This window comes from Salmo trutta, chromosome 9 (genome assembly GCF_901001165.1).
Source record: "Salmo trutta chromosome 9, fSalTru1.1, whole genome shotgun sequence".
Classification (NCBI taxonomy): Eukaryota; Metazoa; Chordata; class Actinopteri; order Salmoniformes; family Salmonidae; genus Salmo; species Salmo trutta.
This window is the reverse complement of record NC_042965.1, coordinates 32,915,674-32,940,002: the sequence shown is the minus strand read 5'-3', so window position 1 is coordinate 32,940,002 and position 24,329 is coordinate 32,915,674. Positions and strand designations below refer to the sequence as shown.

At 38.8% G+C, this 24,329-nt stretch overlaps 1 protein-coding gene and 13 non-coding genes across 16 annotated transcripts; all 14 read left to right on the top strand.

Annotated features, from left to right (window-relative positions):
* Positions 1-8: 8 nt before the first annotated feature.
* Positions 9-120, top strand: trnal-caa (transfer RNA leucine (anticodon CAA)). The gene is made up of 2 exons: positions 9-46; positions 75-120. It is a non-coding gene; the product is annotated as a tRNA-Leu (tRNA).
* A 711-nt stretch (positions 121-831) lies between these two features.
* Positions 832-945, top strand: trnal-caa (transfer RNA leucine (anticodon CAA)). The gene is made up of 2 exons: positions 832-869; positions 900-945. It is a non-coding gene; the product is annotated as a tRNA-Leu (tRNA).
* Positions 946-1,755: 810 nt separating this feature from the next.
* Positions 1,756-1,867, top strand: trnal-caa (transfer RNA leucine (anticodon CAA)). The gene is made up of 2 exons: positions 1,756-1,793; positions 1,822-1,867. It is a non-coding gene; the product is annotated as a tRNA-Leu (tRNA).
* A 711-nt stretch (positions 1,868-2,578) lies between these two features.
* On the top strand, positions 2,579-2,692 carry trnal-caa (transfer RNA leucine (anticodon CAA)). Its single transcript has 2 exons — positions 2,579-2,616; positions 2,647-2,692. It is a non-coding gene; the product is annotated as a tRNA-Leu (tRNA).
* Positions 2,693-3,041: 349 nt separating this feature from the next.
* trnal-caa (transfer RNA leucine (anticodon CAA)) lies at positions 3,042-3,155 on the top strand. Its single transcript has 2 exons — positions 3,042-3,079; positions 3,110-3,155. It is a non-coding gene; the product is annotated as a tRNA-Leu (tRNA).
* An 810-nt stretch (positions 3,156-3,965) lies between these two features.
* trnal-caa (transfer RNA leucine (anticodon CAA)) lies at positions 3,966-4,077 on the top strand. The gene is made up of 2 exons: positions 3,966-4,003; positions 4,032-4,077. It is a non-coding gene; the product is annotated as a tRNA-Leu (tRNA).
* Positions 4,078-4,788: 711 nt separating this feature from the next.
* trnal-caa (transfer RNA leucine (anticodon CAA)) lies at positions 4,789-4,902 on the top strand. Its single transcript has 2 exons — positions 4,789-4,826; positions 4,857-4,902. It is a non-coding gene; the product is annotated as a tRNA-Leu (tRNA).
* A 349-nt stretch (positions 4,903-5,251) lies between these two features.
* Positions 5,252-5,365, top strand: trnal-caa (transfer RNA leucine (anticodon CAA)). The gene is made up of 2 exons: positions 5,252-5,289; positions 5,320-5,365. It is a non-coding gene; the product is annotated as a tRNA-Leu (tRNA).
* A 3,641-nt stretch (positions 5,366-9,006) lies between these two features.
* On the top strand, positions 9,007-9,118 carry trnal-caa (transfer RNA leucine (anticodon CAA)). The gene is made up of 2 exons: positions 9,007-9,044; positions 9,073-9,118. It is a non-coding gene; the product is annotated as a tRNA-Leu (tRNA).
* A 1,073-nt stretch (positions 9,119-10,191) lies between these two features.
* Positions 10,192-10,303, top strand: trnal-caa (transfer RNA leucine (anticodon CAA)). The gene is made up of 2 exons: positions 10,192-10,229; positions 10,258-10,303. It is a non-coding gene; the product is annotated as a tRNA-Leu (tRNA).
* A 349-nt stretch (positions 10,304-10,652) lies between these two features.
* Positions 10,653-10,765, top strand: trnal-caa (transfer RNA leucine (anticodon CAA)). The gene is made up of 2 exons: positions 10,653-10,690; positions 10,720-10,765. It is a non-coding gene; the product is annotated as a tRNA-Leu (tRNA).
* Positions 10,766-11,838: 1,073 nt separating this feature from the next.
* On the top strand, positions 11,839-11,950 carry trnal-caa (transfer RNA leucine (anticodon CAA)). The gene is made up of 2 exons: positions 11,839-11,876; positions 11,905-11,950. It is a non-coding gene; the product is annotated as a tRNA-Leu (tRNA).
* Positions 11,951-12,299: 349 nt separating this feature from the next.
* Positions 12,300-12,411, top strand: trnal-caa (transfer RNA leucine (anticodon CAA)). The gene is made up of 2 exons: positions 12,300-12,337; positions 12,366-12,411. It is a non-coding gene; the product is annotated as a tRNA-Leu (tRNA).
* Positions 12,412-16,767: 4,356 nt separating this feature from the next.
* LOC115200440 (prostaglandin E2 receptor EP4 subtype-like) lies at positions 16,768-20,880 on the top strand. Of its 3 annotated transcripts, none has more exons than XM_029763525.1 (2): positions 16,768-17,573; positions 19,199-20,880. In XM_029763525.1, the coding sequence occupies exons 1-2, from the start codon at positions 17,031-17,033 to the stop codon at positions 19,772-19,774; spliced, it is 1,119 nt and encodes a 372-aa protein (XP_029619385.1). In that variant the 5' UTR covers positions 16,768-17,030; the 3' UTR covers positions 19,775-20,880. The 3 variants fall into 3 exon arrangements, with proteins under 3 accessions (XP_029619385.1, XP_029619384.1, XP_029619383.1); XM_029763524.1 differs by having other exon boundaries at positions 16,768-17,777; XM_029763523.1 differs by having other exon boundaries at positions 16,768-17,834.
* Positions 20,881-24,329: the final 3,449 nt, after the last annotated feature.

Genomic DNA, 24,329 nt, shown 5'->3' with positions numbered 1-24,329 from the left:
TCGTAGTTGTCAGGATGGCCGAGTGGTCTAAGGCGCCAGACTCAAGGTGAGAAACCTTCCTGGTTGTAGGGGTGTTCTGGTCTCTGAGTGGAGGCGAGGGTTCAACTCCCTCTTCTGACAGAGATTTTGCCTAAAAAAGTAGCTTTTCGTCTACACTGAGAATTTCTCGAAATGGAGAAAGTAAAACACATGAACAGTGATGAATAGTTTCATAGATCTCATAATTTGAGAACAGAAAACAAATGAAACGGTAATAATCGTTCGATACAGGTAATCATAAGCCTAGCTTACAATTCACTCACTTACGCAAACTACTTTAACAAAATGTTTTTACAATATCTTTCATTAGATTTTAGCATTTTTTTGTTTTCTGTTCTTTGTATCTTAAGTTCTGCACGTTTCCATCTGACATATCAAACCTTATGTTACAGATTCGTTCTGGTCTCCGATTGGAGGCGAGGGTTCAAATCCCTCTTCTGACAGAGATTTTGCCTAAAAAAGTAGCTTTTCATCTACACCGAGAATTTCTCGAAATGGAGAAAGTAAAACACATGAACAGTGATGAATAGTTTCATAGATCTCATAATTTGAGAACAGAAAACAAATGAAACGTTAATTATCGTTCGATACAGGTCATTATAAGCCTAGCTTACAATTCACTCACTTACGCAAACTCCTTTAACAAAATGTTTTTACAATATCTTTCATTAGATTTTAGCATTTTTTGATTTTCTGTTCTTTGTATCTTAAGTTCTGCATGTTTCCATCGGACATATCAAACCTTATGTTACAGATTCGTGAAAAACATTTGAATTTTAAGGTTTTGTAGTTGTCAGGATGGCCGAGTGGTCTAAGGCGCCAGACTCAAGAGTGTAGAAGCCTTCCTGGTTGTAGGGGTGTTCTGGTCTCGGATTGGAGGCGAGGGTTCAAATCCCTCTTCTGACAGAGATTTTGCCTAAAAAAGTAGCTTTTCATCTACACCGAGAATTTCTCGAAATGGAGAAAGTAAAACACATGAACAGTGATGAATAGTTTCATAGATCTCAGAATTTGAGAACAGAAAACAAATTAAACGTTAATTATCGTTCGATACAGGTCATTATAAGCCTAGCTTACAATTCACTCACTTACGCAAACTCCTTTAACAAAATGTTTTTACAATATCTTTCATTAGATTTTAGCATTTTTTGGTTTTCTGTTCTTTGTATCTTAAGTTCTGCATGTTTCCATCGGACATATCAAACCTTATATTACAGATTCGTGAAAAACATATGAATTTTAAGGTTTTGTAGTTGTCAGGATGGCTGAGTGGTCTAAGGCGCCATACTCAAGGTGAGAAGCCTTCCTGGTTGTAGGGGTGTTCTGGTCTCCGATTGGAGGCGAGGGTTCAACTCCCTCTTCTGACAGAGATTTTGCCTAAAAAAGTAGCTTTTCATCTACACCGAGAATTTCTCGAAATGGAGAAAGTAAAACACATGAACAGTGATGAATAATTTCATAGATCTCATAATTTGGGAACAGAAAACAAATGAAACGTTAATAATTGTTCGATACAGGTCATCATAAGCCTAGCTTATAATTCACTCACTTACGCAAACTCTTTTAAAAAAATGTTTTTACAATATCTTTCATTAGATTTTAGCATTTTTTTGTTTTCTGTTCTTTGTATCTTAAGTTCTGCATGTTTCCATCTGACATATCAAACCTTATGTTACAGATTCGTGAAAAACATTTGAATTTTAAGGTTTCGTAGTTGTCAGGATGGCCGAGTGGTCTAAGGCGCCAGACTCAAGGTGAGAAACCTTCCTGGTTGTAGGGGTGTTCTGGTCTCTGAGTGGGGGCGAGGGTTCAAATCCCTCTTCTGACAGAGATTTTGCCTAAAAAAGTAGCTTTTCGTCTACACTGAGAATTTCTCGAAATGGAGAAAGTAAAACACATGAACAGTGATGAATAGTTTCATAGATCTCATAATTTGAGAACAGAAAACAAATGAAACGGTAATAATCGTTCGATACAGGTAATCATAAGCCTAGCTTACAATTCACTCACTTACGCAAACTACTTTAACAAAATGTTTTTACAATATCTTTCATTAGATTTTAGCATTTTTTTGTTTTCTGTTCTTTGTATCTTAAGTTCTGCACGTTTCCATCTGACATATCAAACCTTATGTTACAGATTCGTTCTGGTCTCCGATTGGAGGCGAGGGTTCAAATCCCTCTTCTGACAGAGATTTTGCCTAAAAAAGTAGCTTTTCATCTACACCGAGAATTTCTCGAAATGGAGAAAGTAAAACACATGAACAGTGATGAATAGTTTCATAGATCTCATAATTTGAGAACAGAAAACAAATGAAACGTTAATTATCGTTCGATACAGGTCATTATAAGCCTAGCTTACAATTCACTCACTTACGCAAACTCCTTTAACAAAATGTTTTTACAATATCTTTCATTAGATTTTAGCATTTTTTGATTTTCTGTTCTTTGTATCTTAAGTTCCGCATGTTTCCATCGGACATATCAAACCTTATGTTACAGATTCGTGAAAAACATTTGAATTTTAAGGTTTTGTAGTTGTCAGGATGGCCGAGTGGTCTAAGGCGCCAGACTCAAGAGTGTAGAAGCCTTCCTGGTTGTAGGGGTGTTCTGGTCTCCGATTGGAGGCGAGGGTTCAAATCCCTCTTCTGACAGAGATTTTGCCTAAAAAAGTAGCTTTTCATCTACACCGAGAATTTCTCGAAATGGAGAAAGTAAAACACATGAACAGTGATGAATAGTTTCATAGATCTCAGAATTTGAGAACAGAAAACAAATTAAACGTTAATTATCGTTCGATACAGGTCATTATAAGCCTAGCTTACAATTCACTCACTTACGCAAACTCCTTTAACAAAATGTTTTTACAATATCTTTCATTAGATTTTAGCATTTTTTGATTTTCTGTTCTTTGTATCTTAAGTTCTGCATGTTTCCATCGGACATATCAAACCTTACGTTACAGATTCGTGAAAAACATTTGAATTTTAAGGTTTTGTAGTTGTCAGGATGGCCGAGTGGTCTAAGGCGCCAGACTCAAGAGTGTAGAAGCCTTCCTGGTTGTAGGGGTGTTCTGGTCTCCGATTGGAGGCGAGGGTTCAAATCCCTCTTCTGACAGAGATTTTGCCTAAAAAAGTAGCTTTTCATCTACACCGAGAATTTCTCGAAATGGAGAAAGTAAAACACATGAACAGTGATGAATAGTTTCATAGATCTCAGAATTTGAGAACAGAAAACAAATGAAACGTTAATTATCGTTCGATACAGGTCATTATAAGCCTAGCTTACAATTCACTCACTTACGCAAACTCCTTTAACAAAATGTTTTTACAATATCTTTCATTAGATTTTAGCATTTTTTGGTTTTCTGTTCTTTGTATCTTAAGTTCTGCATGTTTCCATCGGACATATCAAACCTTATATTACAGATTCGTGAAAAACATATGAATTTTAAGGTTTTGTAGTTGTCAGGATGGCTGAGTGGTCTAAGGCGCCATACTCAAGGTGAGAAGCCTTCCTGGTTGTAGGGGTGTTCTGGTCTCCGATTGGAGGCGAGGGTTCAACTCCCTCTTCTGACAGAGATTTTGCCTAAAAAAGTAGCTTTTCATCTACACCGAGAATTTCTCGAAATGGAGAAAGTAAAACACATGAACAGTGATGAATAATTTCATAGATCTCATAATTTGGGAACAGAAAACAAATGAAACGTTAATAATTGTTCGATACAGGTCATCATAAGCCTAGCTTATAATTCACTCACTTACGCAAACTCTTTTAAAAAAATGTTTTTACAATATCTTTCATTAGATTTTAGCATTTTTTTGTTTTCTGTTCTTTGTATCTTAAGTTCTGCATGTTTCCATCTGACATATCAAACCTTATGTTACAGATTCGTGAAAAACATTTGAATTTTAAGGTTTCGTAGTTGTCAGGATGGCCGAGTGGTCTAAGGCGCCAGACTCAAGGTGAGAAACCTTCCTGGTTGTAGGGGTGTTCTGGTCTCTGAGTGGAGGCGAGGGTTCAAATCCCTCTTCTGACAGAGATTTTGCCTAAAAAAGTAGCTTTTCGTCTACACTGAGAATTTCTCGAAATGGAGAAAGTAAAACACATGAACAGTGATGAATAGTTTCATAGATCTCATAATTTGAGAACAGAAAACAAATGAAACGGTAATAATCGTTCGATACAGGTAATCATAAGCCTAGCTTACAATTCACTCACTTACGCAAACTACTTTAACAAAATGTTTTTACAATATCTTTCATTAGATTTTAGCATTTTTTTGTTTTCTGTTCTTTGTATCTTAAGTTCTGCACGTTTCCATCTGACATATCAAACCTTATGTTACAGATTCGTTCTGGTCTCCGATTGGAGGCGAGGGTTCAAATCCCTCTTCTGACAGAGATTTTGCCTAAAAAAGTAGCTTTTCATCTACACCGAGAATTTCTCGAAATGGAGAAAGTAAAACACATGAACAGTGATGAATAGTTTCATAGATCTCATAATTTGAGAACAGAAAACAAATGAAACGTTAATTATCGTTCGATACAGGTCATTATAAGCCTAGCTTACAATTCACTCACTTACGCAAACTCCTTTAACAAAATGTTTTTACAATATCTTTCATTAGATTTTAGCATTTTTTGATTTTCTGTTCTTTGTATCTTAAGTTCTGCATGTTTCCATCGGACATATCAAACCTTATGTTACAGATTCGTGAAAAACATTTGAATTTTAAGGTTTTGTAGTTGTCAGGATGGCCGAGTGGTCTAAGGCGCCAGACTCAAGAGTGTAGAAGCCTTCCTGGTTGTAGGGGTGTTCTGGTCTCCGATTGGAGGCGAGGGTTCAAATCCCTCTTCTGACAGAGATTTTGCCTAAAAAAGTAGCTTTTCATCTACACCGAGAATTTCTCGAAATGGAGAAAGTAAAACACATGAACAGTGATCAATAGTTTCATAGATCTCAGAATTTGAGAACAGAAAACAAATTAAACGTTAATTATCGTTCGATACAGGTCATTATAAGCCTAGCTTACAATTCACTCACTTACGCAAACTCCTTTAACAAAATGTTTTTACAATATCTTTCATTAGATTTTAGCATTTTTTGATTTTCTGTTCTTTGTATCTTAAGTTCTGCATGTTTCCATCGGACATATCAAACCTTACGTTACAGATTCGTGAAAAACATTTGAATTTTAAGGTTTTGTAGTTGTCAGGATGGCCGAGTGGTCTAAGGCGCCAGACTCAAGAGTGTAGAAGCCTTCCTGGTTGTAGGGGTGTTCTGGTCTCCGATTGGAGGCGAGTGTTCAAATCCCTCTTCTGACAGAGATTTTGCCTAAAAAAGTAGCTTTTCATCTACACCGAGAATTTCTCGAAATGGAGAAAGTAAAACACATGAACAGTGATGAATAGTTTCATAGATCTCAGAATTTGAGAACAGAAAACAAATTAAACGTTAATTATCGTTCGATACAGGTCATTATAAGCCTAGCTTACAATTCACTCACTTACGCAAACTCCTTTAACAAAATGTTTTTACAATATCTTTCATTAGATTTTAGCATTTTTTGGTTTTCTGTTCTTTGTATCTTAAGTTCTGCATGTTTCCATCGGACATATCAAACCTTATATTACAGATTCGTGAAAAACATATGAATTTTAAGGTTTTGTAGTTGTCAGGATGGCTGAGTGGTCTAAGGCGCCATACTCAAGGTGAGAAGCCTTCCTGGTTGTAGGGGTGTTCTGGTCTCCGATTGAAGGCGAGGGTTCAACTCCCTCTTCTGACAGAGATTTTGCCTAAAAAAGTAGCTTTTCATCTACACCGAGAATTTCTCGAAATGGAGAAAGTAAAACACATGAACAGTGATGAATAATTTCATAGATCTCATAATTTGGGAACAGAAAACAAATGAAACGTTAATAATTGTTCGATACAGGTCATCATAAGCCTAGCTTATAATTCACTCACTTACGCAAACTCTTTTAAAAAAATGTTTTTACAATATCTTTCATTAGATTTTAGCATTTTTTGGTTTTCTGTTCTTTGTATCTTATGTTCTGCATGTTTCCATCGGACATAGCAAACCTTATGTTACAGATTCGTGAAAAACATATGAATTTTAAGTTTTTATAGTTGTCAGGATGGCTGAGTGGTCTAAGGCGCCATACTCAAGGTGAGAAGCCTTCCTGGTTGTAGGGGTGTTCTGGTCTCCGATTGGAGGCGAGGGTTCAACTCCCTCTTCTGACAGAGATTTTGCCTAAAAAAGTAGCTTTTCATCTACACCGAGAATTTCTCGAAATGGAGAAAGTAAAACACATGAACAGTGATGAATAATTTCATAGATCTCATAATTTGGGAACAGAAAACAAATGAAACGTTAATAATTGTTCGATACAGGTCATCATAAGCCTAGCTTATAATTCACTCACTTACGCAAACTCCTTTAAAAAAATGTTTTAAAAATATCTTTCATTAGATTTTAGCATTTTTTTGTTTTCTGTTCTTTGTATCTTAAGTTCTGCATGTTTCCATCTGACATATCAAACCTTATGTTACAGATTCGTTCTGGTCTCTGATTGGAGGTGAGGGTTCAAATCCCTCTTCTGACAGAGATTTTGCCTAAAAAAGTAGCTTTTCATCTACACCAAGAATTTCTCGAAATGGAGAAAGTAAAACACATGAACAGTGATGAATAGTTTCATTGATCTCATAATTTGAGAAGAGAAAACAAATGAAACGTTAATAATTGTTCGATATAGGTCATCATAAGCCTAGCTTATAATTCACTCACTTACGCAAACTCCTTTAAAAAAATGTTTTTACAATATCTTTCATTAGATTTTAGCATTTTTTTGTTTTCTGTTCTTTGTATCTTAAGTTCTGCATGTTTCCATCTGACATATCAAACCTTATGTTACAGATTCGTTCTGGTCTCCGATTGGAGGCGAGGGTTCAAATCCCTCTTCTGACAGAGATTTTGCCTAAAAAAGTAGCTTTTCATCTACACCGAGAATTTCTCGAAATGGAGAAAGTAAAACACATGAACAGTGATGAATAGTTCCATAGATCTCATAATTTGAGAACAGAAAACAAATGAAACTTTAAGTATCGTTCGATACAGGTCATCATAAGCCTAGCTTATAATTCACTCACTTACGCAAACTCCTTTAAAAAAATGTTTTTACAATATCTTTCATTAGATTTGAGCATTTTTTGGTTTTCTGTTCTTTGTATCTTAAGTTCTGCATGTTTCCATCGGACATATCAAACCTTATATTACAGAATCGTGAAAAACATATGAATTTTAAGGTTTTGTAGTTGTCAGGATGGCTGAGTGGTCTAAGGCGCCAGACTCAAGGTGAGAAGCCTTGATGGTTGTAGGGGTGTTCTGGTCTCCGATTGGAGGCGAGGATTCAACTCCCTCTTCTGACAGAGATTTTGCCTAAAAAAGTAGCTTTTCATCTACACCGAGAATTTCTCGAAATGGAGAAAGTAAAACACATGAACAGTGATGAATAGTTTCATAGATCTCATAATTTGAGAAGAGAAAACAAATGAAACGTTAATAATTGTTCGATACAGGTCATCATAAGCCTAGCTTATAATTCACTCACTTACGCAAACTCCTTTAAAAAAATGTTTTTACAATATCTTTCATTAGATTTTAGCATTTTTTGGTTTTCTGTTCTTTGTATCTTAAGTTCTGCATGTTTCCATCTGACATATCAAACCTTATGTTACAGATTCGTTCTGGTCTCTGATTGGAGGTGAGGGTTCAAATCCTTCTTCTGACAGAGATTTTGCCTAAAAAAGTAGCTTTTCATCTACACCGAGAATTTCTCGAAATGGAGAAAGTAAAACACATGAACAGTGATGAATAGTTTCATAGATCTCATAATTTGAGAAGAGAAAACAAATGAAACGTTAATAATTGTTCGATACAGGTCATCATAAGCCTAGCTTATAATTCACTCACTTACGCAAACTCCTTTAAAAAAATGTTTTTACAATATCTTTCATTAGATTTTAGCATTTTTTTGTTTTCTGTTCTTTGTATCTTAAGTTCTGCATGTTTCCATCTGACATATCAAACCTTATGTTACAGATTCGTTCTGGTCTCCGATTGGAGGCGAGGGTTCAAATCCCTCTTCTGACAGAGATTTTGCCTAAAAAAGTAGCTTTTCATCTACACCGAGAATTTCTCGAAATGGAGAAAGTAAAACACATGAACAGTGATGAATAGTTCCATAGATCTCATAATTTGAGAACAGAAAACAAATGAAACTTTAAGTATCGTTCGATACAGGTCATCATAAGCCTAGCTTATAATTCACTCACTTACGCAAACTCCTTTAAAAAAATGTTTTTACAATATCTTTCATTAGATTTGAGCATTTTTTGGTTTTCTGTTCTTTGTATCTTAAGTTCTGCATGTTTCCATCGGACATATCAAACCTTATATTACAAAATCGTGAAAAACATATGAATTTTAAGGTTTTGTAGTTGTCAGGATGGCTGAGTGGTCTAAGGCGCCAGACTCAAGGTGAGAAGCCTTGATGGTTGTAGGGGTGTTCTGGTCTCCGATTGGAGGCGAGGATTCAACTCCCTCTTCTGACCGAGATTTTGCCTAAAAAAGTAGCTTTTCATCTACACCGAGAATTTCTCGAAATGGAGAAAGTAAAACACATGAACAGTGATGAATAGTTTCATAGATCTCATAATTTGAGAACAGAAAACAAATGAAACGTTAATAATTGTTCGATACAGGTCATCATAAGCCTAGCTTATAATTCACTCACTTACGCAAACTCCTTTAAAAAAATGTTTTTAAAATATCTTTCATTAGATTTTAGCATTTTTTTGTTTTCTGTTCTTTGTATCTTAAGTTCTGCATGTTTCCATCTGACATATCAAACCTTATGTTACAGATTCGTGAAAAACATATGAATTTTAAGGTTTTGTAGTTGTCAGGATGGCCGAGTGGTCTAAGGCGCCAGACTCAAGGTGAGAATCCTTCCTGGTTGTAGGGGTGTTCTGGTCTCTGAGTGGAGACGAGGGTTCAAATCCCTCTTCTGACAGAGATTTTGCCTAAAAAAGTAGCTTTTCATCTACACCGAGAATTTCTCAAAATGGAGAAAGTAAAACACATGAACAGTGATGAATAGTTTCAGAGATCTCATAATTTGAGAAGAGAAAACAAATGAAACGTTAATAATTGTTCGATACAGGTCATCATAAGCCTAGCTTATAATTCACTCACTTACGCAAACTCCTTTAAAAAAATGTTTTTACAATATCTTTCATTAGATTTTAGCATTTTTTTGTTTTCTGTTCTTTGTATCTTAAGTTCTGCATGTTTCCATCTGACATATCAAACCTTATGTTACAGATTCGTTCTGGTCTCTGATTGGAGGTGAGGGTTCAAATCCTTCTTCTGACAGAGATTTTGCCTAAAAAAGTAGCTTTTCATCTACACCGAGAATTTCTCGAAATGGAGAAAGTAAAACACATGAACAGTGATGAATAGTTTCATAGATCTCATAATTTGAGAAGAGAAAACAAATGAAACGTTAATAATTGTTCGATACAGGTCATCATAAGCCTAGCTTATAATTCACTCACTTACGCAAACTCCTTTAAAAAAATGTTTTTACAATATCTTTCATTAGATTTTAGCATTTTTTTGTTTTCTGTTCTTTGTATCTTAAGTTCTGCATGTTTCCATCTGACATATCAAACCTTATGTTACAGATTCGTTCTGGTCTCCGATTGGAGGCGAGGGTTCAAATCCCTCTTCTGACAGAGATTTTGCCTAAAAAAGTAGCTTTTCATCTACACCGAGAATTTCTCGAAATGGAGAAAGTAAAACACATGAACAGTGATGAATAGTTCCATAGATCTCATAATTTGAGAACAGAAAACAAATGAAACTTTAAGTATCGTTCGATACAGGTCATCATAAGCCTAGCTTATAATTCACTCACTTACGCAAACTCCTTTAAAAAAATGTTTTTACAATATCTTTCATTAGATTTGAGCATTTTTTGGTTTTCTGTTCTTTGTATCTTAAGTTCTGCATGTTTCCATCGGACATATCAAACCTTATATTACAGAATCGTGAAAAACATATGAATTTTAAGGTTTTGTAGTTGTCAGGATGGCTGAGTGGTCTAAGGTGCCAGACTCAAGGTGAGAAGCCTTCCTGGTTGTAGGGGTGTTCTGGTCTCCGATTGGAGGCGAGGGTTCAACTCCCTCTTCTGACAGAGATTTTGCCTAAAAAAGTAGCTTTTCATCTACACCGAGAATTTCTCAAAATGGAGAAAGTTAAACACATGAACGGTGATGAATAGTTTCATAGATCTCATAATTTGAGAAGAGAAAACAAATGAAACGTTAATAATTGTTCGGTACAGGTCATCATAAGCCTAGCTTATAATTCACTCACTTACGCAAACTCCTTTAAAAAAATGTTTTTAAAATATCTTTCATTAGATTTTAGCATTTTTTTGTTTTCTGTTCTTTGTATCTTAAGTTCTGCATGTTTCCATCTGACATATCAAACCTTATGTTACAGATTCGTGAAAAACATATGAATTTTAAGGTTTTGTAGTTGTCAGGATGGCCGAGTGGTCTAAGGCGCCAGACTCAAGGTGAGAATCCCTTCCTGGTTGTAGGGGTGTTCTGGTCTCTGAGTGGAGGCGAGGGTTCAAATCCCTCTTCTGACAGAGATTTTGCCTAAAAAAGTAGCTTTTCATCTACACCGAGAATTTCTCAAAATGGAGAAAGTAAAACACATGAACAGTGATGAATAGTTTCATAGATCTCATAATTTGAGAAGAGAAAACAAATGAAACGTTAATAATTGTTCGATACAGGTCATCATAAGCCTAGCTTATAATTCACTCACTTACGCAAACTCCTTTAAAAAAATGTTTTTACAATATCTTTCATTAGATTTTAGCATTTTTTTGTTTTCTGTTCTTTGTATCTTAAGTTCTGCATGTTTCCATCTGACATATCAAACCTTATGTTACAGATTCGTTCTGGTCTCTGATTGGAGGTGAGGGTTCAAATCCTTCTTCTGACAGAGATTTTGCCTAAAAAAGTAGCTTTTCATCTACACCGAGAATTTCTCGAAATGGAGAAAGTAAAACACATGAACAGTGATGAATAGTTTCATAGATCTCATAATTTGAGAAGAGAAAACAAATGAAACGTTAATAATTGTTCGATACAGGTCATCATAAGCCTAGCTTATAATTCACTCACTTACGCAAACTCCTTTAAAAAAATGTTTTTACAATATCTTTCATTAGATTTTAGCATTTTTTTGTTTTCTGTTCTTTGTATCTTAAGTTCTGCATGTTTCCATCTGACATATCAAACCTTATGTTACAGATTCGTTCTGGTCTCCGATTGGAGGCGAGGGTTCAAATCCCTCTTCTGACAGAGATTTTGCCTAAAAAAGTAGCTTTTCATCTACACCGAGAATTTCTCGAAATGGAGAAAGTAAAACACATGAACAGTGATGAATAGTTCCATAGATCTCATAATTTGAGAACAGAAAACAAATGAAACTTTAAGTATCGTTCGATACAGGTCATCATAAGCCTATCTTATAATTCACTCACTTACGCAAACTCCTTTAAAAAAATGTTTTTACAATATCTTTCATTAGATTTGAGCATTTTTTGGTTTTCTGTTCTTTGTATCTTAAGTTCTGCATGTTTCCATCGGACATATCAAACCTTATATTACAGAATCGTGAAAAACATATGAATTTTAAGGTTTTGTAGTTGTCAGGATGGCTGAGTGGTCTAAGGCGCCAGACTCAAGGTGAGAAGCCTTCCTGGTTGTAGGGGTGTTCTGGTCTCCGATTGGAGGCGAGGGTTCAACTCCCTCTTCTGACAGAGATTTTGCCTAAAAAAGTAGCTTTTCATCTACACCGAGAATTTCTCAAAATGGAGAAAGTAAAACACATGAACAGTGATGAATAGTTTCATAGATCTCATAATTTGAGAACAGAAAACAAATGAAACGTTAATAATTGTTCGATACAGGTCATCATAAGCCTAGCTTATAATTCACTCACTTACGCAAACTCCTTTAAAAAAATGTTTTTAAAATATCTTTCATTAGATTTTAGCATTTTTTTGTTTTCTGTTCTTTGTATCTTAAGTTCTGCATGTTTCCATCTGACATATCAAACCTTATGTTACAGATTCGTGAAAAACATATGAATTTTAAGGTTTTGTAGTTGTCAGGATGGCCGAGTGGTCTAAGGCGCCAGACTCAAGGTGAGAATCCTTCCTGGTTGTAGGGGTGTTCTGGTCTCTGATTGGAGGCGAGGGTTCAAATCCCTCTTCTGACAGAGATTTTGCCTAAAAAAGTAGCTTTTCATCTACACCGAGAATTTCTCAAAATGGAGAAAGTAAAACACATGAACAGTGATGAATAGTTTCATAGATCTCATAATTTGAGAAGAGAAAACAAATGAAACGTTAATAATTGTTCGATACAGGTCATTATAAGCCTAGCTTATAATTCACTCACTTACGCAAACTCCTTTAAAAAAATGTTTTTACAATATCTTTCATTAGATTTGAGCATTTTTTGGTTTTCTGTTCCTTGTATCTTAAGTTCTGCATGTTTCCATCGGACATATCAAACCTTATATTACAGAATCGTGAAAAACATTAATTTTAAGGTTTTGTATTTGTCAGTGGTCTATAAGGTTTGAAAAAGTATCTTTCATTAGATTTTAGCATTATTTTGTTTTCTGTTCTTTGTATCTTACAGTTTTTTCCAACTGCTTACACACGTTTTCAAAACTCTCTCCTTTTTTCAAAACTCTACACACAATTCCCAAAACTGCACACACAAAATGCAAAATGCCTCACATCTCCTTCAAAATGTAACACTGCATTCAAAATGCCATAAACACATGTCAGAATAAAGCATTTGCATTAAATGGCAAACACTGCTTTCATAATAGTACATTTTTGGATATACCATGTAAACACTGTTGTTCTAAATCTAAAGCTCTTTGGTCTTTCATAGGCTTATATCTACATTTCAATACAATGTTCTACAGTGAAGTAATCTGCTGAGAGGGGTAACAAGTACACTGTAAACACCAATGTAATGTAGAAACAGAAAATATTTATTAGGCCAAACATTACTGTTGTATACAGTAGCATACAACAAAACCATAAACATATGTAAACCAAAAGTATATTCTTTAGAGTACAGTAAAGAACACAATTGTGTGTGTGGGGTCCGGGGGGGCAGTCCAGGAATTGGTAGGGGGGGGGCAGTCACCAGTGCTAAGCTACGCTTCATCTCTTCTCCGGGCTGGGTCTGGCCACAATACTTCGTCCACATCACAAGATACGTTTTCTCTTGCCAAACATCAAGGGAAGTAACTCCTAGCATGGCGTATCCAACCTTGGACAGAGGCAACCTCTATGTCCCCACATGCGTCCTCATTGCCTGGAGAAGCGGCATGCGGGCATAGGGTTGGCGATCATACACTTTCCAGCGCCAGGCTGAGAAGAATTCCTCTATGGGATTTAGAAAAGGTGAATATGGGGGTAGGTACAAAATTACAAATTGTGGATGGGTGGCAAACCAGTTTTGGACCAGAACAGCCCAGTGAAAACTAACATTGTCCCATAAAACCACAAATCGAGCAGGCTCCTGATCTGGATCAGGGACAAGCATTGTGTAAATTGCATCCAGAAAAGTGAGCATATGGCCGGTGTTGTACGGACCCAGTGTGGCATTGTGATGGAGGACCCCGTTTTGAGTGATGGCAGCACACATAGTTATATTACGCCCACGCTGTCCAGGGACATTGGTAATTGCCCTCTGTCCGATTACATTTCTTCCGCGGCGCCTGGGTTTGGTGAGGTTGAAGCCAACCTCATCCACATAAATAAATTAATGGCGAATTACATGGGCATCCAGCTCCAATACTCTCTGTAACAGACAAAAGGATATACAGATGAGTAAATATGGTATGACTGAAGTAAAAACTGTTTTTTTAAGGACATTTAATAAGTGAGCACATTCAAAGCTATAGGTAATTGATGACCTGTGTCAAACAATTATTCCCGTTTCATTTGTTTTCTTTTCACCATTTGGGGGAGTCCTCTATGTAGATTGTTTAAGTCCGACTTCTTTAGGGAAGATCACTGTCAGAAGTGGGATTTGAACCCAGACCTCCATTTGGAAAACAGAAAACCCATATCTCGAGGAAGGATTCACTCCTTGAGTCTAGCGCCTTAGACAACTAGGCCATCCTGACAACTATGAAGAGCCATTGTTGTTATATATTTTAGACTATTCCATAATCTAATGTCTGGACTGTAGGTAAGCTACTCTTATATACACTGCTCAAAAAAATAAAGGGAACACTTAAACAACACAATGTAACTCCAAGTCAATCACACTTCTGTGAAATCAAACTGTCCACTTAGGAAACAACACTGATTGACAATAAATTTCACATGCTGTTGTGCAAATGGAATAGACAACAGGTGGAAATTATAGGCAATTAGCAAGACACCCCCAATAAAGGAGTGGTTCGGCAGGTGGTGACCACAGACCACTTCTCAGTTCTTACGCTTCCTGGCTGATGTTTAGGTCACTTTTGAATGCTGGCGGTGCTTTCACTCTAGTGGTAGCATGAGACGGAGTCTACAACCCACACAAGTGGCTCAGGTAGTGCAGCTCATCCAGGATGGCACATCAATGCGAGCTGTGGCAAGAAGATTTGCTGTGTCTGTCAGCGTAGTGTCCAGAGCATGGAGGCGCTACCAGGAGACAGGCCAGTACATCAGGAGACGTGGAGGAGGCCGTAGGAGGGCAACAACCCAGCAGCAGGACCGCTACCTCCGCCTTTGTGCAAGGAGGAGCAGGAGGAGCACTGCCAAAGCCCTGCAAAATGACCTCCAGCAGGCCACAAATGTGCATGTGTCTGCTCAAATGGTCAGAAACAGACTCCATGAGGATGGTATGAGGGCCCGACGTCCACAGGTGGGGGTTATGCTTACAGCCCAACACCGTGCAGGACGTTTGGCATTTGCCAGAGAACACCAAGATTGGCAAATTCGCCACTGGCGCCCTGTGCTCTTCACAGATGAAAGCAGGTTCACACTGAGAACGTGACAGACGTGACAGAGTCTGGAGACACCGTGGAGAACGTTCTGCTGCCTGCAACATCCTCCAGCATGACCGGTTTGGCGGTGGGTCAGTCATGGTGTGGGGTGGCATTTCTTTGGGGGGCCGCACAGCCCTCCATGTGCTCGCCAGAGGTAGCCTGACTGCCATTAGGTACCGAGATGAGATCCTCAGACCCCTTGTGAGACCATATGCTGGTGCGGTTGGCCCTGGGTTCCTCCTAATGCAAGACAATGCTAGACCTCATGTGGCTGGAGTGTGTCAGCAGTTCCTGCAAGAGGAAGGCATTGATGCTATGGACTGGCCCGCCCGTTCCCCAGACCTGAATCCAATTGAGCACATCTGGGACATCATGTCTCGCTCCATCCACCAACGCCACATTGCACCACAGACTGTCCAGGAGTTGGCGGATGCTTTAGTCCAGGTCTGGGAGGAGATCCCTCAGGAGACCATCCGCCACCTCATCAGGAGCATGCCCAGGCATTGTAGGGAGGTCATACAGGCACATGGAGGCCACACACACTACTGAGCCTCATTTTGACTTGTTTTAAGGACATTACATCAAAGTTGGATCAGCCTGTAGTGTGGTTTTCCACTTTCATTTTGAGTGTGACTCCAAATCCAGACCTCCATGGGTTGATAAATTGGATTTCCATTGATTATTTTTGTGTGATTTTGTTGTCAGCACATTCAACTATGTAAAGAAAAAAGTATTTAATAAGATTATTTCTTTCATTCAGATATAGGATGATTTGTTTAAGTGTTCCCTTTATTTTTTTGAGCAGTATATATATATAAAGTTAAAAATGTATATATTTGAAATGTATTAGTCATATGTAAGTGATACACGTGGTATACACCATCCAATGAAATACCTAATTGCAGGCTCCTTCTCGACAATGAATCAACAGTAAGAAATAATGAAAGATAACAATACAAATATAAAGTGAATGGCTCAGAAGAATAAAGAGGCTCACACTGTCGCATAACCCCCCCTCCTCCTCCTCCTCCTCCCACACACACACACACACATACTTACACGCAAACAACTATGTTTCAGCAAACACCCTTTCTGTGTGCAGAGAAAACATAAGCTTCCAGGATGAACCTCAAACAGTGTCAGTGAAAGCAAGGTCAGTCCAGCCTCTGACCGATTCTGTTTTAGGAAGCCGTTGATAGGCCTATTATGTTGAGACCACACAATAATATAAATGATACTTGTCTACTGTAACGGGCCTTCCCTCCACTTACATAGCGTGTTATTTCTGTTTCTGCTGCAATAATGTTACTGATGAGCTGTACTGAAATATTAGATTTAAAAAATGATATCAATCTCAGATATGCAGAGAACATTCGGGAAGTTCTGTGGGCATAGCCTAATGATGGAAAGTGAGGAACTCTAAACCGGTGTGTGTTTAAGCAGCAAACTACATCTAAGAGGTTTTGACAGCTGGAGGCTTGGAGCAGGGGGCGGGCCAGTGCTCATGCAGAGGGGAATTTAAAAAGCACACAGACACACACTCAATCATATCAGTCAACTAACTGTACATTATACAGGCAGACGACTGAACATGAATCCTAAACATGGATCAGTCATTTGTAAACGTCAATGGACAGGGGATACGACAATGACGTCGGCGGGTTACAGATACTTGGACAAAATCAACTGAAGGCGTTCTAACTTCTGTTGTGAATATATTGATTCAGCTCACATTCAGGATGAAGATTTCAATCATGATTGATACGCTTAATTTGTGTAGATACAATGCCTAATGCATCTACTGTATTTCTTATTGGGAAATATTAATGATAGCCTATAATGTGACTAAATATTTGTTTAAAATGAGTAACAACACTGTGGCCGGGAGGATCATGATCCCGACTATACCGTCCATCATGTTTATTTTCGGGGTGGTGGGAAATGTCATTGCCATCGTGGTGCTCTGCAAGTCCAGGAAAGAGCAGAAGGAGACCACGTTCTACACGCTGGTATGCGGTCTGGCGGTTACCGACCTTTTGGGGACACTACTGGCCAGTCCAGTCACCATCGCAACCTATGTGAAAGGCTCGTGGCCAGGCGGGGAACCACTGTGCCAGTATTTTGGATTCATCATGCTTTTCTTCTCTCTAGCGGGTCTCAGCATTATATGCGCCATGTCCGTGGAGAGATACTTGGCGATAAACCACGCGTATTTCTACAACGACTATGTGGATCAGAGACTGGCGGGCATGACGCTTCTGGCTATCTACATCTCCAACGTGCTTTTCTGCGCTCTACCTAGCATGGGTCTGGGACAAGTCAAAAAGCAGTACCCACAAACCTGGTGCTTCATAGAGTGGCGGAGCAACGTGAGTACCGATGCCGCCTTTTCATATATGTACGCGGGGTTCAGTTCGATTCTAATTCTAGCCACAGTGATCTGTAACGTTCTGGTATGCGGTGCTCTGATTCGGATGCACCGGCGGTTTGTTCGGAAGATGTCATTGTGGACAGACCCTGGACGGAGAAGGAGACGCAGCTTCGGGCATCTGGCCGGCGCAGAGATCCAGATGGTAATTGTACTCATTTGCACCTCAGCGGTGGTGCTTATATGCTCCATTCCACTTGTTGTAAGTTTCTCTTCTCACTTTGTGAACCATTTATTTATTTTTCCTATTCGCAGAAAGACCATTTTAAAACTTTATGCGCACGACTTAAATGTACGCACGAGTTCATATTTTACGCACATTGTGAATGTAAGTTAGAGTCCGTTGTTTTCTCATAGTTTATGTACATAGTAGTGTAATACATGTTCAGAGTGTATAAAACAATAGGAACACCTGATCTTTCCATGACATAGACTGGGCCAGTATCCCTGTGGAATGCTTTCGACACCTTGTAGAATCCATGCCTCGACGAATTGAGGCTGTTCTGATGACAAAGGGGGTGCAACTCAATATTAGGAAGGTGTTCCTAATGTTCGTACACTCTGTGTACACTTAGTGTACAAAACATTAAGGACACCTTCCTAATATTGAATTGCACTCGCACCTTTTGTCCTCAGAACAGCCTCAATTCATCGAGGCATTCATTCTACAAGGTGTCGAAAGCATTCCACAGGGATGCTGGCTCATGTTGACTTCAATGCTTCCCACAGTTGTGTCAAGTTGGCTGAATGTCCTTTGGTTGGTGGACCATTCTTGATACACACAGGAAACTGTTGAGCATGAAAAACCCAGCAGCATTGCAGTTCTTTACACAGACCGGTGCACCTGGCACCTACTACCATACCCCGTTCAAAGGCATTTAAATCTTGTGTCTTGCCCATTCACCCTCTGAATGACACATACACGTCTCAATTGTCTCAAGGCTTAAAAATCCTTTAACCTGTCTCCTCCCCTTCATCTACAAATTGTATAACTGCCTTAATTTTGCTGAGCCCCAAGAAGGCAGCAGCTAATGCGGATCCATAATAAATACAAATCTACACTGATTGAAGTGACATCAATAAGGCATCATAGCTTTCACCTGGCTTCATCTGGTCAGTCTGTCATGGAAAGATCAGGTGTTCCTAATGTTTTGTACACTCATTTTATTCTGCTTTGTGTACTAGCACTGACTTAGCTGATAAATACTTTGTTGAGGGGAAATGTACTTGATAATATATGTGATGTGTTGTCTCACCTAGCTATCTGAAGACGAATACACTAATTGTAAGTCTAAATGACTAAAAAGTGAAATATCACACACGGTCACACACACACACATGCGCGCCACACAAATAAGCATCATTAATTGTGTGGTGTGTGTGTTAGTTGTGTATGTTTTTACTGAGTGCCACACCTGGTGTTCCCCTTGGGCAGAATTCAATCAGATTCAATTCAATTTCTCTTGCAGATGTAGGTGTCAAAAAGCTGTATAAAAACATAAGCATCAATGTCAATTAAATACATCAGGGCAAAACAAAATTCAATTTATTCCCTCTCCTTTGCAGGTGCAAGTGTTTCTGAACCAGATTTATAAGACTCCGGTGGAGCTGAGACTGGAGAAGAACCCAGATCTACGGGCGATCCGCTTCGCCTCCTTCAACCCCATCCTGGACCCCTGGATCTACATCCTCCTCCGCAAGGCGGTGCTCCTCAAGCTCACTGAGCAGATCAAGTGTCTGTTCTGTAAGATAGGAGCACGGAGGCAGCAGAGACAGGGAGCACAGAACTGCCACTGCATTGATGAACACCAGCTCCACTCCATCATCTCTTCACAAGAGTTCCCGTCGTTGGTGTCCCGCGAGCTGAAGGAGGTGTCCAGCACCTCTCAGGTCGTCCTCTACCTTCCTGATGGAAGCTGTCATCACACAGGAGAGCAGGTTGGGCTCCGCAATTCCTCTGTCCAAGACCCCCAAAGTTCTTATTTGTCAGAACAGAGAAGTACACAGGATGGGAGGAAAGAGGTGATAAACCTAACCAGGGACCACTCTGGTGTGGGAGAAAAGACCACTCAGTCATGTGTGAAAGACCAGGCTCTTCATGTGTTGCTAAGTAATGAGACAGTACAGGAGAAATGCATATAGATCTTGTTTATTTGGAATCACATGAACAGTTACTTCAACAGCTTCTCTAAGACTCCTCATATTATTGTGAAGTTTCTGTGAGTCAGAGGGATGTCCACACATACATTGACGGCACTGCCTTCAGACTGCCCAAGATGCCTTTTCAGACAGCTTCTGTTCTCCTAAGGGACTTATTCGGTTAGCGGAAGTGTTAGTGCCAACAGAAATAGATTGGCTCCCAGGAGGACTCATTTGACATCCTCTAAAGACGAGAAATGGCACATTTAAACAATGTTGAAAAGCTTTTGGTAAGCCAGACAGGAGGAAGGACAAACAAGAGAGAGACAACTGTGAGAGAGAGAGAGGATGTCCGCTCCACTTTTGATGTCAAGCTACCTCGACCAGAAACATCAATGTTTGTTTGTTTTTCCTGTCTTCTCGCACAGGTCAGGGAGCAAGGCTGTAAGAGCAGAGCAGCTTCTCCATGGCCTAAAGGGGCATTGGCTGTACACTGTAGCTAAACAGTTTAAACACTAGCTTCTTTCAATCATTGTGCAAACTGTGAGTTAGTATTTAGAGTACTTAAGCTACAATGATGGAGAAGTACAGAATAGTTATTATGATTCATTGAAAGGAATGTAGTATAGGGCCTGCCATGACGTGCCAAACTGCCATGATAACACCAAGGAAAAGTCCCTTCTCACAAAACTATTTGTCTGTAGAAGGTTTGCTGTTCAGAGATACACTTCGCTTGACTGTTTTGCATCACATAATAGCTTTAGAGAGTTAATGTATAGTGCAGTATTGTGTGTAATAACATTATCCATGTGTCGTCCTTCAGGTGAGGAGTATGTCAAATTGCGAATTAGAAGGCTTTTTAGAATGCCTTAGTCATGGAATGAGTTGTGCCAACATGCAGGGTAGTTTGCCAAACTCTGTATATGTATTTCTATTACTCTGGTACCAGTTTTTGAATGTTTATCATATTATCAGTGATTCACCAAAGTATTGTCATTGTCATTATTTAGTGACTTACGCAAATCAGCCTGGTCTCATATACTAGTATACATAAATCAGGGACACCAGATTCGTATTACATGTTACGTTTGGTATGATTACATAAGACAGAAGGTTACTTAAGGAAAAATGAAAGGAGGGCGGTTAGTCGGCATGTAACGCAAACGTCTAGCGCGAACGTCTAGCAACCCAAAGGTTGCGTGTGCGAATCTCATCATGGACAACTTTAGCATTTTAGATAATTAGCAACTTTGCAACTACTTAGTATGTCAGTTAACCTTTCCCCTAACCCTAACTTTAACCCTTTAACCTAACTCATAAGCTTAACCCCTAGCCTAGCTAACATTAGCCAGCTACCTAACGTTAGCCACAACAAATTGGAATTTGTAACATTTCATATGTTTTGCAAATTCATAACATATTGTACATTTTGTAATTCGTAACATATCACATGAAATGGATGATGGACATCCACAAATTAATACATACCATACGAAACGTAACATATCATAATAAATGGAGTGTCTCGGATTTATGTACAGAATAATACGAAATGCTCTGAGATCAGGTTGATGCAAATTCTTCTCTGTGAGAAGTTTCAAGTTATTCAATTCCGCCATGAAATGTTACAATAGCATAATATGAAAGGTCCTTATCAATTTTGAAATATTATGTTCTGCCATATCTGTAAACCCCCTAAAATGACAGACTTTTTCGTTTTAAATCCAATATGCTTATGTTGTGTCCACCCTATAGAATATTAATTTAAGCAATACATTCTAAAAATGAATTCAATTGATTAACAGTAATTGAGACCCACCTTTTGGCTTCAAGGATTTGTGCATGACTCCATTTCCTTTGGACCACCTATGAGACTGAACGTGTGTATGTGCAAAACATCACGCACATGAGTTAGTGCCAGGCAGTGTGTGTGTGTGTCATTAAACTACATGTCATCTAAGAACAAGCGGAAATCATTTATGTAAGCAGGAAGGTTCTCAGACTCAGATTCCTGACAGAGTTTAGAGGTCATATTGTGATCCTGTTAGCACACAGATGATACTGAAAGGTACAGGCCACTGCTTTCCAAGTTTACACAAGTATAATTGGCTAAACAAACAAACTTGAGTCCAAGGCTGTTAACGATGAATTCAGGTTCAAACACGCAAAAAGAATCCCAGATCTACTAGTTAGTAACTGCACACACACACACACACACACACACACTATTGTGATGAGCAGAAGGCAGACTTCCCATAACTTGACTGAGGCAGCATCTTTCATAAAACAACAAATGTCTATGGCTCCTATTCAACATGATTCAAGGTCCAGTGCAGTCAAAAGAGTTTTTCCTTATACCATATTGTACAACACCTGATGAAATTAACACTGTAAAAGGTGTGATTTTTTAAAATCAGTGTTATTTACTGATAGTTGCTGGTTGAAAATGCAATCTACACGACCTTCTAATCAGCAGGTTTGCATGGGCGGGAGTTTCGACTTTCCATGGTGACATTACTATGCGGCAAATTGGTTAATTGACCAATAACAAAGAGAGTTCCAAACCTCTCTGCCAATAATAGCTAGTCTTCAGTTTTCCTCACCCTACTCTGCATTGCTGGTTAAGGGCTTGTAAGTAAGCATTTCACGGTAAGGTCTACACCTGTTGTATTTCGGCGCATGTGACAAATAACATTGGATTTGACTCAGACCACTCCCAGACAGTCTTGCTTGAGAAATAGTTTTTTGCTAAAAATATATTTTTGTCCTTAATGAAAATCTATTACAGTAAGGTACATAATTAGTACCCCTGAATGATTTGATATTGATATAGAAACGACTGCATTGGGCCTTTAAGCTTGAACTAGCAATGCTTTGACAAATATGCTGAGAATGGGATATCAACACAGAGTGTGTGAGAGCAACCAACCTCAACATGAGTAACCACAACAGCCACGTGATGTGTGGTGGAGAGAGCAGATAAACTGTGAAAGGCTGTAATTTATCAAAACACTGTTGCATGGAGTACTTCCAAGGAGACAACAGGGCTTGTTCACTGCAGTAATTGTCTTGTATATTGACCCAGGTCTGATTGCAACCTTACGTGACACACACTTTTACCACATGTGTTTATGCCTCTTCCACAAACTACACTTTCATAAGATAGAGCCAGTAGATGCTCATGGACACTCTTAATGGACAAAAATGGGCATAGAGTTGGCGGGCAAGTTCATAAGCTATTAGGTTTCAGGGTCTGGTTTGAGCCAGTGGCCACACTCCCGTCCTTTCTCCTGTAACATGGCCATATAATGTCAGTAACTACACATACGTTGCCGTTCTGTGCATCACATTACAGTAACAAGGAAACATAAATCTGCTTTAAGTCAACAGGACGCACGCCAACATCAATTCTCTGTCCAGTGTCTCCCGGGGGCCATGACACTGACTGCTCAGCATCATGGCACATCTGCTGTCAGCTACAGATGAACAGGACAGTAGACCACTACGTCCTGGTTATTATAGCATTATACATGACAGAGACCAGAAACTATGGGATGGTAGAGATGATAAACCCTCAGTGATGTGCATAAGCTGTCTTTCTCAGGTAGTGGGGAGAAAATACAAATCTAATGTAAAGAGAAAGACCAGGCAATGGTTGGAACCTTGTAAAAACAATACTTTTTTCTCAGGGTACAGGTGGTAATGGTGTATAACAGTGTCATTCATTTTAGGCACGTAAAATCTGTAAATAATGAGTATTTCACTAATTGAGGCACTGCATCAGTGCTGTAGCTGAAGCCATACAGTGTTAGCAGACCAGGGAGGGAGAAGATGATCTAAAAAGCTTCAGGAATTAGTCAACCTTCTGACTCTGTTAAGCCCTACACAAACATAGTTAGGACTCTGAATACAGGCTTCATTCATGGGGTTCAGAACAGTATTAAACACAGCCCGTTCCCATGAAACCAGTTATTAATTACACGTTGATCCTCATTGTGTAACATCAACCAAAACAAATAGCAAAGTCTTAGACGTTCAAGATGACCTGAATAGAATCACAAAGTAAAGCCCATCAGATATGATTCAAACAAAACAATGTGCTAAAGATCTCGCAAGATGTGAACGCATTTACCTCCATACAAGCAAAACATATTCAGCAATAGAGATGCACCCAAGGGAACAGAGGGAACGTGCAGATGTGCCCATCGAGTTGAATACACACACATTGAGGCCAACAGTAAGAATAAACAAACTTGACTTGGCACTTACTCTTGAATGTGATTTGGTTTGAAATGGTCTTCCATTATTGTGTTCAGATTAAGTGTCATTAAACACCTTCACTTGTGTCATTGTTAACCCAAGAAACCAAGAGGCCAAAATGTACATCTGTTGTTGAGGTCCCCAGAAAACAGACAGGGTAGAAACCTTTTGATGAAAGCCATGAATTAATTGGTGTCATTCTTGTTATCGAGGTCAATGGAGTTGAAAGGGGGAACAGGTGCAGTTCATATAAATCCATGATAACGGACCATTTAACTGCTTAGGCTTCAGACCTCTT

Coding starts and splice junctions, on each gene's coding strand:
- LOC115200440 (XM_029763523.1), top strand. CDS start 17,031: ATGATAGCCTATAATGTGACTAAATATTTGTTTAAAATGAGTAACAAC. Junction 17,835..19,198: donor TATGCTCCATTCCACTTGTT/GTAAGTTTCTCT, acceptor TCTCCTTTGCAG/GTGCAAGTGTTTCTGAACCA.